The sequence below is a fragment of the Gossypium raimondii genome, chromosome 12, assembly GCF_025698545.1.
Source record: "Gossypium raimondii isolate GPD5lz chromosome 12, ASM2569854v1, whole genome shotgun sequence".
NCBI classification, from domain to species: domain Eukaryota; kingdom Viridiplantae; phylum Streptophyta; class Magnoliopsida; order Malvales; family Malvaceae; genus Gossypium; species Gossypium raimondii.
In genome coordinates, this window is record NC_068576.1 from 31900461 (window position 1) to 31918077 (window position 17617).

A 17617-nucleotide genomic window follows, 5' to 3' on the forward strand; every position below is an offset into this window, starting at 1 on the left:
GAAAACCTTTAAAGGTGTTTTCTTTTGGGAAAAGTCCACGAGATGAGATTAAAAAACAATTGTAAACATTAGTACTAGTTTTAAATATATAATTATACTATTTTTTTGCTTAAAAATTTATACTATATTTAAAATTTAATCTATTTATGAAATTCAGTATTCCTAATGCGACTCAATGGTGCATCAAAAATATTTTTACATCAATAATTGATTGGTTGAATATAAAGTGAAGGCAGTTATGAGTCATGACCACAATGGACTAATAACATCACTAAGAAACCGAAAAATCCGCTCAACGGGTTATTTTTGAATTGATATTAGTTAAAATGTGAGATTAAATTACTATACTTAAAATTTAAAATTTTAGTTTGATCATTAAAATTACAAATATTTTTATTTAAATTTGTTAACTTAAAACTTTGATTAAACTGTCCCTTACGATATAACATATGATTGATAATAAATAAATAAATTAAAATAAAAATGGTGACAAAAGTTATCAAAAATAATAATGATTGGATTATAATTTTTAAATTGAAAAAATAGGAGGATTTAATTTTAATTTTTAAAATATAGAGACCAAATTTAAATTTTTATACAAATATAGGGACAGACGTCACATTTGAACCGTTGATTTTTAATACATATTTCAATCAATTTAATCGGTTGTTTAAAATTTTAACATATTCACCTAGATAAAATGGGAATTAGCCATAAAAATGAAGACAGAAAAAGCTTGAAGATGTTAGAGATAAATTAAAAATGGAACTGAAATTGGAATCATAAATGCTGATCTCAAGCTCAGATTCATTCGCATCAGCATCCACATAGTTATAATACAACAGCAACCATTATTTACTTGTTTCTTCTTTTTATATAATATTACAGCACACCCATAATATTGTTGTCATCACCATCATCGTCATCAATCTTTTTTCTATAATACTGTGAAACATGAGTGGGTTCCAATATTGGAGGCGAGCAGATTAATCGATGACGAAAGAGGATTGGTTTTCACTGTTCTTATTTTGGGATGGGTTTGGATTTAGGCTCTTCTACTTGAGATTACTTACACTTGAGAGCTGATTTATAATGTTCCAAGCTGAAGCATGGGGCAGTTGCCAGTTTGGTCGATTTTAGTTGAAGCATATGGCTTTGGGGTATGGGTATGCTATGCATGGCGACCTTCTTTGTTTGAAGCTACAGTGTCCCATTTTTCTCTTCTTTCGTCCTGCTTCATCTGCTGTTCCCTGCACTCTAGACTACAAAACGGTGTATCCCCCCTGCAATTTTTATATTATATTCAACCCAGTATGATTGGGTAAAAGAATGGAACTGGGTAAAAAATAGTTGAGAAAGAGTCAAACTAGACTTCAAACAGGATTTTCTTGAAAGAAAAAAAAAGCATTATAGAAGCTAAGAGAGAGAGAGAGAGAGAGAGAGATTACCTATACATATATATGTCACGACCAGGAGCTAAGCGGCGTTTACAGAGGCAACAAGAGCGTAAAAACGGAGCAGAGCTATCAAGAACATGGTTAGTAGTAAAACCTGAACTTCCAACACCACCGGGGTTTCTGGGCGACACCATGGCCAAGGGATGTTGATCGTAAGCGAAGTTGGGTTTGGGGAAATCATGGAAAGGGTGGTTTGGAGGGCCGGGAGGATCATGGGATATAAATGATTGTTGGACAATATCCTCAACGTTTGAGAGGACATCCACCGTGATCCCCGTCATGCTTGCGGTCCTTTTGATCGGATGGCGTGTGCGTTTACCAAGCAACATACCGTTATATGTTTCGGGGAGGGGGTGAATTTTGCTCTTTCTCTCTACTGATGTATTCAAAGAAAGAGAGATAGGGAGTGGAAATGAAAGGAAAGATGAGGAACCAAGAGACAAAATAAAGGAGATGGGAGGAGAGGGGATACAGAATCTGGGCCGTTGTTTGAAGTCCACCTCACCTAAACCAACTATTCCAGTATCATTCATGTTTTCTCCACATCTTCGATTATATAATTGTAATTATAATATTTCATATTTATTAAATTTCATATATTTTTTATTTTTACTTGTATAAATGATAAGATATTTTTTTTTTGTCGAAAAAGGAAACATATAATATTATTAGAGAAATAAGAAATAAGAGTCAAGCTCAATATATAGTACACCCTTTCTTATCAGCCAATAGAAGGTGATTCAAACTAATAGGAGGATTAATACAAGTATTAAACAATCTAGGAAAATTAAAAATATCGAAGCAAGTCGGGGGTTGAAAACTGCTCCCTAAATGAGCTAAGGCATCTCCACATTGGTTTTTTTCTTGAAAAATATGCTTCAACGAACTAGCAATCAAAGATAGGCAGAGCATCTTGCAATCATCAATTAAGGAGCAAGAAAGAAGTTAGCAACATTAACATTAGATAAGAGATGTATAACAGAGGTAGCATCAACTTCAATCTCAGGGTTATCTAAGCTAAGGGCCCAAAGTTCAGCTTCAATGCTAGTTGCAGTAGGAATGGGACGGTAAGAGACAATGATCCAGTTCCCATGATGATCGCGTATAAAGGCTCCAGCTCCTGTGTTTGCTTGGATCTCCCAAAGAAGACCCATCCGTATTGAGTTTATAAAATCCTCTCTTAGGTGGCTTCCAGGAAACTAGGATAAAAAAGGGTAAGGGAATTCTACGGATCAATGGGGATGGAGAGGACTCTTTGGACAAACAACTCCTTACGTTCGTAATTACCAAAGACAGGTGCATTTCTAGTCAACCAGATTTCTATATAAAGGCGAAAGCGAACAATGTATTCTAAGGAAGTTTCAGTCTTTTGGTCCAAAGCTTAGAAGACAGGTTAGCGGTGAGCGAATGCTTCCAGCAAGGAAGCCACGTGGATCCAAATCGAACAACAGACTGTAGAGTTGCCCAAAGATTTCTCGTTATGAGACAATCTTTAAAGAGATGAGAGGTCTCCTCTAATGAATTTGTGCAAAGGGGGCAAGCATCTTCTAGAAAAAGGTTTCTAGCTTGGAGGAAGGTATTAGTGGGAATTGCATTATGGCCACATTTCTAAAGAAAAAATTCTATTTATGAGGGATCTTAAATTTTCAGATGACTCTCCAAAGATCAATATCAGGGTTAGGGGCTCGAGAGTAAATTTCAGTGGAGAGATCATATGCACTTGCAAGCATTCCATGCATATATGGTAAAGCATGTCATATAGAGCAGGAAAGAATGTGACAGATCAAAGACTACCTTTCGATGAAGGTATTAGTTGAGCATTTAGTTTTTAGCACTAGAATCATTTCAATGTTAAGTTTAGAAATAATGAAAATGTTCATTAGTAATATCAGCAACTCTTAATATGTTTAGGTGGGTGCTTTTCTTTACTAGTATTGAGGGTATCAAATTTAGCAAAGGGTTTAGATAATAATTCTCTTTTAAGGGTCAGAGTACCTCCTCAAAGTATTTCGTTGTATTATAATTTGACATCGTTAATTTGGGATTAATTCTCAATCCTCAATTTTATATATTTTATTACGCACAAGACGAGCAGCATTGCACTTAATAATTTTATTTATATTGTTAAGGTTTATGTAATGTCAAAGTTTGTAATATATTTTGTGATCTTCAAATCAGATTTATTGTGATGTAATTTTACCATTCTTTTGAAGGTACCTTATATAAATGTTACCAGCATCAAAATGGCTACTAGAAACCATGTGATGTGATGTAATGTAAATCTATTTTATATAAAAATAGTTCGCATACATGTGCCATGGGCCGAATAATAATATTAAAAATAAGAATATTTTATTAAAATTAAAATGAAATATAAATTATTTCAAAGTTGTATTTAATTATGATCAATAGGATAATGTTTGTTTTAGGATCATATTGGTCGAGAAAAACGATATTGAATATAGCAGTGAATTGGTAGTTAACAGTATTAATTAGATATGAAAATACGGAAATTAAACGTTAAAAACATTAATGTAAAGCGGAGAGTATATGTAAAGGACATTTATGTTAAAAACTTACACGTAAAAGTAACATTTAAGTCTCTAAATTTAGAATATCTAAAAACAATGTTTTCTTTTATGTAAAAATATGGCAACCCAAAAAATGCTTCTCTTTTATCTCTTTTTGTTTTCGACGCAACTTTCTATCCTTTCTTTTTCTTACACCATTAAATAATTAAAAATTGATTTAAGTCTATATATAGAACATGTTTAGTCTGCTCTTTTGCACGTTCGTTTAGTTTCCCAACTGTTTGCGACGGTGTTTCTTTTCTTTGATCTCGTCGTTTTGTTTTTTTGTCTGATTGGAGTGGGTTGGAGGGAGTTAAGGAGGCTGACTTAGCGGCTTTGTCGTTGGACGGTGGTGAGGAGGATGCTTGGTAGATCACTTCATGCAAAGGGGAAGAAGAAGGTGGAAACAGTCTCTACTTTGTAGGGAGTTTTTTGACAGCCAACATTATCCAATTACAAGCCATGCGAACGACTGTTGCAAATCTATGACATCCATATGGTGGGATTACAATTTCTTAATTGGGCAAAAAGTGTTATCTCTTCCGATTTTACTATGAATTTGACATCGAAAGAGTCATGGATGGCGATCCTTGGACATTTAACAACCATCTTTTGGTGTACCATCGACTGCAATTGGGGGAGGATCCCTTACGTGTTCCACTTCATTTTGTGGACTATTGGATTCAGGTCCATGATCTTTCACCGGGTTTGATGTCGGAGGGAATGATAAAACAATCTGGGGCCTTTCTTGGGACTTATATTGACTATGATGCCAAACCTATCAACATCGGAGTTGGTGGCTATTTGTGTAACAGCTCGCCTAGCACAGATCATACTATTATGCTATTGACATATAATTGAATAAGCCAAGGGTAGTAAAATGGTTAGACTAGCGTATTATTTGTTAAAATGTTTGTTGGCGTATTGCGTGAATTCGACTGTACACCCTTTTAGGGATGCCTTGTTGGAATTCGTCATTTGGCGAACTTTAAGGTTTGGCGAACTCTTTTGTTTGACAATCTGCCAACCCTAGACATTTCGGGGAAACTTGTTAACAATAGGATTGTTTTACGTGGAAACAATAGCTTAGTGAATATCGTTAGAATTTAGTTGAGACCTAGTTGGAATTGAATTAGATATTGTAGATGACAGCTTAATATGTTTAGGTAGTTGAATGACTTGTTTAGTTGGTTGCTCAAGTGTACAAGTAATGTGTTACCACTCTGGTTAGTGGTAGTAGTCATGTTTGGTAAAAGATTATATTTCAAATCTTGTTAGGCAAGCTTAGTCTCAAATTTCAAGGGCGGTATTGGGATTTCTGACCTTCTCACTAAGCTTATTTTTCGATATATGTGCTATAAAAGGATGCCTGCAGCCGATATGTTTCACCTTTGTTTTCTTTGTGTTCTTCCATACAGCTTCAACTTTTTTTTTAGTTATCTTTGCTAGAGGAGATAAGGAAGGTTTTGCAGAAGCTTGTCAAAACGCCATTGGTAAGTACCGGTTGGCTGGTAATTTCTAGGAAACCCTTAGGTTGATGACGAGGGAATTTACGTCTTAGCATTTGTGCATGCATGATCTAATTTTAGTAGATAAATGGTTTGATAATTATGACCGCTTCTTATTTAGCTCAAAAAGCTAATGAAGGTTCGAGCAATCAAGGCAAATGACCAGTAGAGTAGATTTTGTCTTGAAGTATCTAGTGAGTTCCTTTTTGTTTCCTTTGAGTTATGAAGCTCTATGATGTATGGTTGTGTAAGGTAAGTTGTCTCTGCTGCAAATGGGTCGATGTGGTATGTATTACGTATATGTATTAAGTCAGTGTTGTATGTGTGAACATGACCATGGTCAAGGTAAAAATACCCACCTTGTGTGCGAGCCCAGTACAAGACTATCTGTGACATGTGAAAATGTGGAAAGAAGTATTATTTGTGATGCCTCTAGTAGGAGAGCTTTATTGCAAATCGGACTAGAAGATTACGGGCTTACCTTGCATGAGAACATGTGTTCAATGTAATAAGGAATATGAATATTAAAATTATTATGACTGATATACGATTCTAATTTCTAAAATATGGGTCCGAGGCTGGTACAATGTTGGGTCATAGGTAAACATACATGATTTAGAGAAGTATGTATAAGTTTGTAGTATGTATCTGCCGGGGGTACTGTATGCATTATATTGGTGAAGTGTTATCGCCAAATAACTATACTGGCAGCTTGGCATGGTATGTCTGTATGACTGAGTCTCAAAATTGTCTTTACTTTTGGGTTTACTATCGATAACCTGATAATCATTCTGTGTCTATTTGGAACTCACTAAGTTCAATTGAACTTACTCTGTTACTTTTCTTTTTCATGCTTTTGAGTAGTAGAAGAATATCAGTAGATAGGGGCTACGGTAGAACTGCGTTTGCAAGTGAGCCACTTATCTATTTTGTATTATGCATGGCTAGTTGGCGGATGGTGTATAAATACATTTTGTACTTAACTTTTGTTTTTACCCCACAACCGTATTGTTTTGTCGTAAAGCGGAACTGCCCCTTATTATACATGTGTATGCCAAAACTCCTTGATTTGCAGTTTACAAACTTGCTCTATTCTATCAAGTGTATTCGCCATATATGGCAATGTATGGTTTAAAGATTACCTTTATTAATTCCTATTACTTTTTTTTAAGGATGCATTACTAAATAAGCCAAGAATACTGGTCTTTAACTAAAAAGAGAATCCTTACAACTGATTTCTCAAATATTTAAATTAAGTCAAAGGATTTTTGTCTATCAATAACGCCTCGACCCGTTGGGCGATTTGTTTGGCTGATTGTTATAAGCCATGTCTTCCTGATGGGCTAAGGGGTGTTACAATTTGGAACTTCAGACTAGGATAGATATTCAAATGCCATTGAAATGACAGAAGAAGATTGCCCTCCCAAATAATCAGTTTGTTTATACCAGATTCCAATACGAGAGGCTATTAGTGTTCTATTTTCTATGTAGGTGACTAGGCCATGTTGAAGGTTCTTGCCCCATTTGAAGAGTGTATAGGAAGAAGGTGATCCCTTTTGAGTGGGATATGTTGTTAAAGGCTTTGTCGAAAAGGGCAATGGCGGCGTCTACTTTTTGGCTCAAAGACGAGAAAGATGTCACATGGCCGGACAAGAGAGACAAGTATAAGGCACATGAGGGTCCGATTGGTCAAGCAGAAGTTTAAGGCTTTTTCAAAGATGTGGGTATTCATGACTAGGAAGGTGCAATCCCGGGGATAAATTTGGATGGGACGGGTCATTTAGAGAGTCTAGGGTTGTTACTACTACTACAACAGTGGAACATTTTTCCCATGAAGATTGGGGAAAAAAACAACTATATACTTCACGATTTTCTTTAGTTTTAATGATACTAGATCCGATGATAACATCGATTTAGTAGGATACTGTTCAAGATTTTCATTCATCGGCTAGCCCTGTCTAGCAAGGCAATCAGGCACTATGAAAATCCTTAGTTGGAATGTCCGAGGTTTAGGGAATCCCCAGGAAATTCGATACCTTCGGCACATACTAAGGGAGACAAACCCCACTATAGTATTTCTGATGGAAACAAAAATACATAATTCATTGATGGAGAAAGTTCGACGAAGTTAAGGATACACCCATGGTTTGGATGTTAGTAGAATGTCTTGTTATTCTGTGTTCCTTTTCAGTAAATCATATTGATGTTTTGATTGAAGATGTACTAATGGTCACTCTTGAAGATTCATGAGTTTCTATGGTTATCTAGAAAAAATTAACCGTTCGTTGTCTTGGGAGTTGTTACGAGGTCTATCGGATAGGGATCAAACTCTTTGGTTTGTGATGAGTGATTTTAATGAGATTCTCTTTTCCTATGAGAAATAGGGAGACCGGTTGAAAGATGAATGTTGTATGGAGGCTTTCCGTACTGTTCATCAGGATTGTGATCTTTTTGATTTGGGTTTCAAAGGAAAGTGGTACACTTGGGAGTGAGGTCAGTCTGTGCACATAATATTTGGGAAAGGTTGGATCGCAGTTTGGCTAATACGGGTTGGCATGAACTATTTCTGAATGCAAAGGTCTTGTATTGGGTTCACACAATTTCGGGTCATTGTTCGTTGCTTCTGAACTTAAGTTATGACAAGAATCTATTAGCGTTGCATCCTCCATGTTTTCATTTTGAGTCCACTTGGGTGATGGATGCCTCTTGTGAGGCGGAAGTGCAACGGGTTTGGATGGAGGCAGTGTTGGATTTGGTGCTTTAAGAGTAGTATTTTCATCCAAGTACACTAATTTTTTCGAACATATTGATTACATTAATATACTTTGTATAATTGTCCTCACATGGTTTTTGCACAGAAAGAAAATTGAAGCAAATGTTGCTTATTGGTTGTCTAAATATTTAACTAATACTAATTGATATTATTTGGTCTGATCGTAGTACGAAAATACAACTTGTATTAGTATATGAACCTAAACATGTCCTTAGACTAATAGGAAATGTGCAAACTAATTAATATACTAATATATCGTCTATAAAAGTCCAACTGGGGAGATGCCTTATATTGGGCATCGGTGCGGATGACTCCCAAAAGATAAAGACATAGATGTGACTGACTGGACTAACAGTACATCAGACAAGACCCAAGCAGAATAGATCCTAAATCCATTTATGGATTTATTCACTTCTTATGTCCATAGTATGACATGCCTAAATCCTGAGTGGATGGTGGACTATATATACGTGACTTGTACACTTTGATGTAAGTAAAAGTTTGAGTTCAAATAGATAATGAACCGAAAGCTAGTATGTTAGGTGTACGACTTTTATAGTACGTAGCGTCATTCACAACACTATAATTAATAGCCCAAAACATGGGTAAATGATATTCTCTCATTGGCATTACATGGTTAATGAAAAGTAAACGTGACCGCAAGTGGCCCGTCTTTGTGATGGATGACTTGATCACTATTTGATAGTAATTGACTTTTCATGAAGGAAGATGTAATGGTTACCATAAGATAAAATAGAATCATATTGGGAGAATGGATATCATCCCAAGGAGACCAAAGATATCCTATGAGGGTAACACAATTATGGTAAGGTTATTAGACGAACACTGAGTAGTTGCTTTCGTAATGGCATGTCGTTGGGGAGAGCTTAATCAAAATACTATAATGGAATGATTTCATGGCTAAATGAGTTTATAATTAATAGGAGAAAAGTCGAAACTTAGTTATAACTCATTTGACCCTCAACTACATATGTCCAATTGGTCTCTCCACTAACTTGTTGAAACCAAAAATGAATTGTGTGTTTGAATACAAATGAATGGAATGAATAGGAAAAGAGAAATGTGAAACATTTAGGAATGATTATGGTTTTCTCTGAAATTGAGAAATCAAATCATTTGGAAATGAATGTAGGTTTCCAAAAATGGAAATGGAAATGATCAATTTGCAATCCTATATGGATTACTTAAAAAATGATCTGAAGAATGAGTTTATATTTTTGGACTGTTTTAAAGTCTGAAAATGAAAATAAACCATTTGGTGATAGTGAACATGTTGAATTGTGAAATATTGAGCATATTTTCTCGATATTTTATCGAGGGCAAAATCGTCAAAATTTTATTAGGGGTAAAATCGTCAAAATTTTACTATGGTAAAATAGGGATGAGAAAATTGTTTTATATATAAATATTAAATTTTATTTTAGGAAATAAATAAACTAAATTGGGTTGGATCACATTACTGAGTATTGGGTCAAAAAGTCCCAAAAACCACCATGGACATGAAGAGGGCGGCAACCGTAGTAAGAATACTAGGGTGTGCCGTCCACCCTAGTCCTATTCTGGGTCGAATGTTGTTTTTCTATTTGAAATAAACCACTGCAACTCAACAGGGGTTCTACCTTCTCTTCCTATAAATAGATGGCACTAGTAGAGCTATTAACACAATTTTGAGAGATTGTTATTTTACCAAAAAAATTAGAGAGAATTTATTCTCAGCATTTACATTTATTTTTTCGAAATAACAATTCTACCGGTTTCTATTAAGAAGAGAGAATTTTTATTTTCACCCCAATAGGAGAGAACTTTTTCTAGTTCTGTGTTTCGGTTCAATTGGTTTGAGCATACACTCGAAGTAGTCCGTGGTACAAGAATAGCTAAGAAGATCATTTGGTTGAAAGTAGGGAACAACAAACGTCCGCCAAGCCAAAAACACATGTACGAATTCAGTTAAGGTCTATTGATATAAATATCAAAAATCAGGTCGATTTTCAAAATTTTATTTTTTGCTATACAAGAAAATCGTTTTCAAATTAGGATTTTTCCAACGATTAGCATTAGAGCCAGACTGTGATATATTTATGGTGTAAACTGAGACCGAATCTCTCTTTTAATCTTATTTGATTAATATTTGATAATATATGGTATTCTTGAAATTATTCACATGTTTAGGAGAATGTACGTGAATGATTACAATATTATATATATTTGCCAAGATTGTGTTCTTAGCAAATAGACCGTGGACTATCATCTCTACGTAGGATTAATTTTTATTTATAGAATTCTTGTGAGCCATAAACAGATAGAGGACATAAATATAATTTTTTGAAAAAAGAGTCCATGGCGAGGAGTAGATGGAGCAATGACAGCTGAAGACACAAGGGATGCCATGTGGCGAAAAATTATGTAAGTTTTTTTTCCAGTTTTTCATTTATTTTCTTTTCAATAGAACCATGAAAACCTTGGCTAACAATTTTATGTTATTACCCATCTCTTTATATATCTGTTTAATAATTATTTATGATATAATTGTGATATATATGAGATGGTCTACAGTTGATCTATTAAAGATAAAAAGTGTGGTAATAAGAAAATACATGTATTGTATTGTTCCATTCACTTCTTTAGGTTATTTGGTTACTATGTGAAGTGTGGTAATAAGAATGTGCATGTCTAGGATTGGATCTGGCAATGAAAAACTTGGTTTTTAAGTGGTGAAATATGACTCACCTCCCTTTTCTAGGAACCTACCTGGTGTTCATTTCACATTCATTTTTTCGATTTTTCCCTTAAAAGAAAAAATGTGGAGAATCAAAATTGTTTGATTGACTCTTGTGAATAATTGAATGTGAATATTATAAAATTGCCATAGCATGTCATGCATATATGAGATAAGTATGCCATATAGTTTAAGAAAGAATGTCATATGTACTTGTCATGCATATATTGATCGTACATGATTGAAACCAAAAATTATAAAAACCTTGAATGTTTTTTAAAATATTGAGCGGGAGAAGGTCCCTAAACAAAACCTACAGCCTACATCAATGGTCTCCTGTGATGGCATGGCAAGTGCACTACCCCACGGTAGGATTGCTATATCGATTTCACTGAAGAGATTTTCTCAAGGTAAGAATAATTCTCTTGTGATCAAATTATAATTTGACTAGCCCTTGTAGTAGGCATTATCATGCGATAGGTTAAGAAATCTTCAAAAAAGGAAAACTAGTCAAAGCATGTTACTCGGTGACATTGTCCCACAATGACTCATTTGTGGTGCATGATATGGTAGGCGTTGAGTTGATGGTTATACACCCAAGATCTTCTAATTATGTAACTCCCCATAGAGCTCTACTTAAGTTAGAATCATGGTCAAATGTTACACGATTATTAGTACGTGTGAATGCATTAGGAATTAGGTTTATGTACTAATTGGATGGAAATCCATGTTTTTATTAGTTGATCATGATCGTCCCACGGTGGCTTGATTCAATGGGTGTGAGAATTATTGTTGCAACGACTTACAAATGTTTTCAAGGTTTAATGTAGGATGCATGCATCATCTTAATGCATATCGTAATGTTACAAAATATTTTTAAACATTTTCTTAATACAAATATATTAGTATATGAATGTTTTATTTTAAGTTTCAATATGACACCAACTCCCTTATTGAACATACTCACTGAAAACAAAATTGAACGAAAACAAATATAAGGAATGGAAAAGGAACCTAATAATTGTCCTGAGCTATGAGAAACTTAAAACAATTCTTGATACTAAGTGCCCTTCGGCCACTCAAGTTGAGGCTCGAAAACGTTGGGAAGAGTCTGATGAGATAGTTCGTTGCTATATGTTGGCAAGTGTGACCAACACTTTACATAAGCAACTAGAGATTTATAAGTCAGCTAAAGTGATTCTAAATAGGTTGAAGACATGTTTGGAGGCCTGGACATGAAGGGGACGACAACCATAGTTGGAATACTAGGGTGTGCTGGCCACCCTAGTCCTAGTCTAAGTAGGATGTTGTTTTTCTGTTTAAAATAAACCACTGAAACTCAACAAGGGTTCTACCTTCTCTTCCTATAAGTAGATGGCACCAGCAGAGCTATTAACACAATTTTTAGAGATTGTTATTTTACCAGAAAATAGAGAGAATTTATTCTCAAATTTTACATATATTTTTTAGAATAAAAATTCTACCAGTTTTTATTAAGAAGAAAGAATTTTCGCTTTCACCCCAGTAGGAAAGAAAACTTTTTCTAGTTCCTTGTTTTGATTCAATTGGTTCGAGCCCACACTCGAAGCAGTTCATGGTACGGGAATAGCAGAGAATATTGTTTGGTTGAAAGTTGGTAACAACGAATATCCGCTAAGCCGAAAACACAGGTATGAATTCGATTACATTTCATTGCTATAAATATCACAAATTGGGTCGATTTTTAAAATTTTAATTTTTTGCTATGCAAGAAAACTATTTTCAAATTGGGATTTTTCCAACAGGCATATGGTGATGTTCGAACACGGTTGTCTTTGGTGAGTTAGGGCTTGATGAGATGGGCATGTCTTCAACTCTAACGAAAGATTGAAAAACTAAGCATAAACGTTCTGATTGATGAGACAATTGAAGAGTTGATCATTTCTAAGATGCAACTGAATCTGGAAAATGATAAGGGTGAACAGTACTGGAAACAGTGGGCACAGGCTAGTTGGCTTCATAATGGCGATCAGAACACTATTTTTTCCTAATGTTTTGCCACACATCGAAACAAATTCAAATAGATTATCAAGATGGAAACTTGAGAGGGTGCGGTTGTGGTAGGCGATGAGGAAATTTGTATGGTTGCGTGTCAGTATTATTTTGAGTTGTTTTCTACTCATGAACGACCAAACCTGGACCATATTCTGTCCAATATTCATCCAACTATGACTGAGGGTATGAATGCATTTTTATGTAAGCCTTTTAAGGAAGAGGTTGTTAATGCCCTTAAAGATATGAGTCCAAAAAAAGCACCTGGAGGGGACGATTTCGACTTTATTTATCAAACGTATTAGCATATCATTGGTTTGGATGTCTTTCAGTTCAGTTTGGATTTGTTGAATGAAGCAAGGTTGTTGTCTACTTTAAATCACACTAATATTGTCCTAATCCCGAAGAGGGACGATCCCTCTAATATGACTCATTTTCATCCCATTAGTTTGTGTAATGTGTTGTACAAGATTATTTTGAAGGTGGTCGTGAACAGACTACAACTCATCATGCCTCATTATATTGACAAAATGTAGAGTACCTTTCTGCCAGGTTGACTAATTATCAATAACGGGATTGTGGCTTTTGAGATGCTTCATTCTTTTCAGTGACGACGAGGGTGTTGTATGGGTTCGTTCACTTTGGAACTCAATATGAGCAAAACCTATGACTGAAGTGAGTTGCATTTTGTGGAGGGAGTCATGAAAAAATTGGGCTTTGCTTCTACCTGGGTGGATCTCATAATAAGATGTGTGTGGTTAGTTACTTATTTTGTGTTGGTTAATTGGTAGGCTCGTGGGCATGTGGTGCCAAATAGAGGGCTTTGATAAGGTGATCCATTAAGCCTTCTTTTGTTCTTTTTTTGCAGTGAATGCCTCTCTTCCTTACTTCATATGGCGATTAAAGAAGGTTTGGTGACAGGGGCAAAAGCTTCTAGAGCTGGACTAGTGGTTTCCCACTTACTTTTTGCATAAGGTAGTTTTGTCTTTGGTGAGGCTAAGATTGTGGATGCAAAGAACTTACAATGGATTCTTCAAGAGTATAAGGTGTGCTCAGGTCAAATGGTTAATTTTGACAAATCCCTTATCTATTTCGATCTGACTGTGGATGAGGTGACTCGAGGGAGCATCATTTTGGCTTTGGGTGTACACGTGTCGGTTGATCCAGAAAAGTATCATGAGATGCCTATTATCGTTTTAATACATAAGAGAAGGGATTTTTGGCACATCAAAGAGAAAAATCAGGGACAAATTGATGGATGGTATACACAATGTATGTTGCAAAAGGGAAGGAAGTTGTAACTCCCCTACTCGACTCAAATGCCGGATTTGGGTACGGGCATCACAACTAAACTGGTCAATCAATCGTACTAAAATTACACTACAGTAATCATACTATATTGCCCATATAATAATCATACAACAAGCCTAAATTTTAAACAAACTTTACTGTCAGCACTACGAACTCTATGGAATCTAACTAATTACAACATAATCGCCCCACTTGGCGAAGTTCCTAAGGGTGACCCCTATCTTATGTGCATGACACTTCTTCAATGCTGCTAGTCTCATCATGATCTAACTTGGTCCTTCCTTGAGTTCCTTATTCTATGAACCCTGCATTCACAGTCAATCATTTGTATGTTCAAATGAACTTAGTGAGTTTCTTTGTTCACATACATTCCCTACCTTGCCAAGTTTTTAATAAATAAATGATAATAATAAGCATAACAACTCCCTGGTCATTTGGATCATTTCTTTTAGACGACTAAAGTGGACTCGGTCTTGATTCCACTCTTATCTATTAACGGATAAATCAATGAGCGATTCCCTTCTAGTCACTTTACCAGAATCCGATTAGCCTTGACAATTCCCCTGATTGTCTAGCCATCTCGATGAACTCTACCCCTTTCTTTACTTATTTTTTTCATTTGACTTACCTACATTGGGGTTTTCATTTTCCTGCAATTTTGTCGTGTTCATACGACATTCCAGCTTACCCTTTTAAAGGCTCTTGGTGAGCATTCTCAATCATTTAGTCTCTGTTGGACTATGCCCTCATCTTAAAATCATATGACTTATCCGCCTTCCTTTCATCGATATGACTAACTAGGTTTCACGCCACTCTGGCAGACCAAATCCTACTTTATTTAATTCGTGGTCGGGTTACTTCCTTGTAATCCACCTTAATCGTGTTACCTTCGTCTTAAGCATAGAACAACCCTCTATTTCGGGCTACCATGGCCTAAAATACTCAATCACTATTGCTAAGTGGCCATCTGAGCTTACGAGTTCCCTTACTTAACTTCTGGTTCCCATGGAACATGTCAACGCATTCCCAAATATTCCCCTAGCGTAATGGATTTCTTCCCCTAGCGTAATAGATTTCCTGAACACACACGTGAATCTCTAATAGGGAGTCCTCATTTACATCTCTTGGATTAAGCCTTCGTTCATTTTCTTGTATACCAGCCACCGCTAAAACATCATTTTCACGTGTCCTATTCTAGTCGGGTTATTTCTCTTATGCCCTACTGGCTTGCACGACTACTATTTCCGTAGTCCTTTCTCATTCCTATTATGTTACTATTTATTTGTTGATTCTTTCGACCTGTTTCTCGGCTGTTTTATGTCCATACATCCATTTTCCTACAAACCCATTCTCTTTATTTGTGGGTTGTCTCATAGTTACTATCTCGATCCCCCACTCGTGGTCATCATCCCGATAGACCATCTTATGCCACCACAATCAAGCCATGATATTATTTAATTAAATCTTATGTCCCTCTGTAAGGCTCGGAGCTTCGCACATCAAAGTATGCCCTTTGCAATACCATATGGAGGTATCTAACAGAACCATCCCATGTTCCCGTTGCTAATTTATTCTATCCCCTTTCATGATTTCCCATAATCATGCATATTAAACTAAAATGGAAGATACTCATAAATTCATAAAAGTATGCATCATGATTTTGTAGTTCTGGTTTTAAGTACAGAAACTTACCTGTTGCCCTTTCACCTTGTCCATTTAGCTTTCACAAATGCCAAAGCTTTCATCCCTTTGCTAGCTAAGCAAGACAACAAAACCGTGGATTAAACCTAGTGTTTTCACTTTAGACCTAAAATTTCCAAAAACATGCAAAACCCTTAAAAATGGTTTCTGGAAACTCTTACCTTTGTTTTCCAAGTCTTATGTATACTGAAAGGCTTAAAACCTTACCACTTTACTAGTTTCCCTACTTTTCCAACACAACTCTCCCAATCGTCGCTTTATGCAAAGCTTTCCATGACCATCGCTTCCTCGAAGCAACCATAGGGGTTGAAGAAGAGGAGAAAATGAAACAGGCTGATAGGAATTCGTCTGAGGGTTCATTTCTCAGCTATTTATAACCCTTCATGTACTGTCTCCAACCACATATAACCATTTTGTCTCCCACTAAGAGACTGGCTGGTTATATCTTAACCGAACTAGGATCGGTTTCCAACCATATTCCATTTTGTTCTTAACTTTCCTTGGTGTTTCTATAGAGACTGCCAACTTACGGTTTCTTTCAATTTAACCCCTAATTATTCTAAATTTTCAAGTTAAAAGATTTCGAGTGTGACAACTCATCCACCCTAAACAAAATTTCATCCATAAAATTTCCTCTTTCATTCAGCTGTTGAGGCAAACTTAATGTGACTTTCCCTTATCCTCACCTTCATTTAGTTTATGGAAGAAACCTTTTTCTTTCTTGACAGGAACTTTCAACTCGGTTCTCCTTTCTTATTTCCACTTCCTACTCACTCCACCCGATTCGGGGATTTCTCTTATACTTAGCAAAATTTAGATATCGACTGATTGGCGAGTATCTGACCATTCTAACTTGAGATTTATTCTAGCTCTTGTTTTCCTTTAACTCAAACTTTCAGGTGAATGCACCATAATAAACACGGTCTGTCTATTACCCTTTTCTCTTCTTAACTTCTGGAAGATAATCTCGCAGTTCCTAGATTCATTCATTTGTTAACCTTGCCCATTTGAATGGGACAATTCCCTTCCTAAATTAGGGCAGCTAGGCTCCCTTATGAAATGTGGTTACCCCTATCTTGGCGAAGTACAAAAGCAAGTATTCTAAGTTAAGAGTTTTATTTTAATAGTATCAATGGCTTATTAGCCCTATTCAAACAGACTTGTGACTAAATGGACTCATTTCTTGCTCTACTTCTATAGGAGTTTCACCATAATGGGTGACAATTAGCAAATATTCCCATTTTGGGAACCTTTAAGATATTTTCCTTCTCCCAATGCCACAAGTGGCTTCCTTGCATTAATAGATTTGAACAGTTCCTTAGCACCAATTAAAATTTTCCATGATTTGGATGCTCTCCTTCAGTTATAAATAAACCAAATCGTTAAGAGGATTTGCACAACTATTCACCTTTTGCTTGATCATCTTGCCTAATATTTTCTCGCCTTTCTTTTTCCTATCCTTCCTTCCTTCACCTAATTACCTCTCTAGAGTGTAGTTACCTTGCAACTTCGACCTTTAGATTTTAAAA

General features: G+C 35.7%; 1 protein-coding gene across 2 annotated transcripts; it reads right to left on the bottom strand.

The window, feature by feature from the left end:
• Positions 1-774: 774 nt before the first annotated feature.
• LOC105763693 (FCS-Like Zinc finger 5) lies at positions 775-1974 on the bottom strand. Of its 2 annotated transcripts, none has more exons than XM_012582009.2 (2): positions 1449-1974; positions 775-1335 (listed from the first exon to the last, which is right to left on the bottom strand). In XM_012582009.2, exons 1-2 carry the CDS (start codon positions 1784-1786, stop codon positions 1293-1295), a joined length of 381 nt encoding a protein of 126 aa, XP_012437463.2. In that variant the 5' UTR covers positions 1787-1974; the 3' UTR covers positions 775-1292. The 2 variants fall into 2 exon arrangements, with proteins under 2 accessions (XP_012437463.2, XP_012437462.2); XM_012582008.2 differs by having other exon boundaries at positions 775-1283; positions 1449-1972.
• Between the last annotated feature and the right edge of the window lie 15643 nt (positions 1975-17617).

Bases quoted from the DNA above. Each gene is read 5' to 3' on its own strand.
- LOC105763693 (XM_012582008.2), bottom strand. From the start codon at position 1,786: ATGTTGCTTGGTAAACGCACACGCCATCCGATCAAAAGGACCGCAAGC. The intron at 1,284-1,448 runs GTAATCTCTCTC...TAAAAATTGCAG, and splicing joins CGTGACATATATATGTATAG to GGGGGATACACCGTTTTGTA.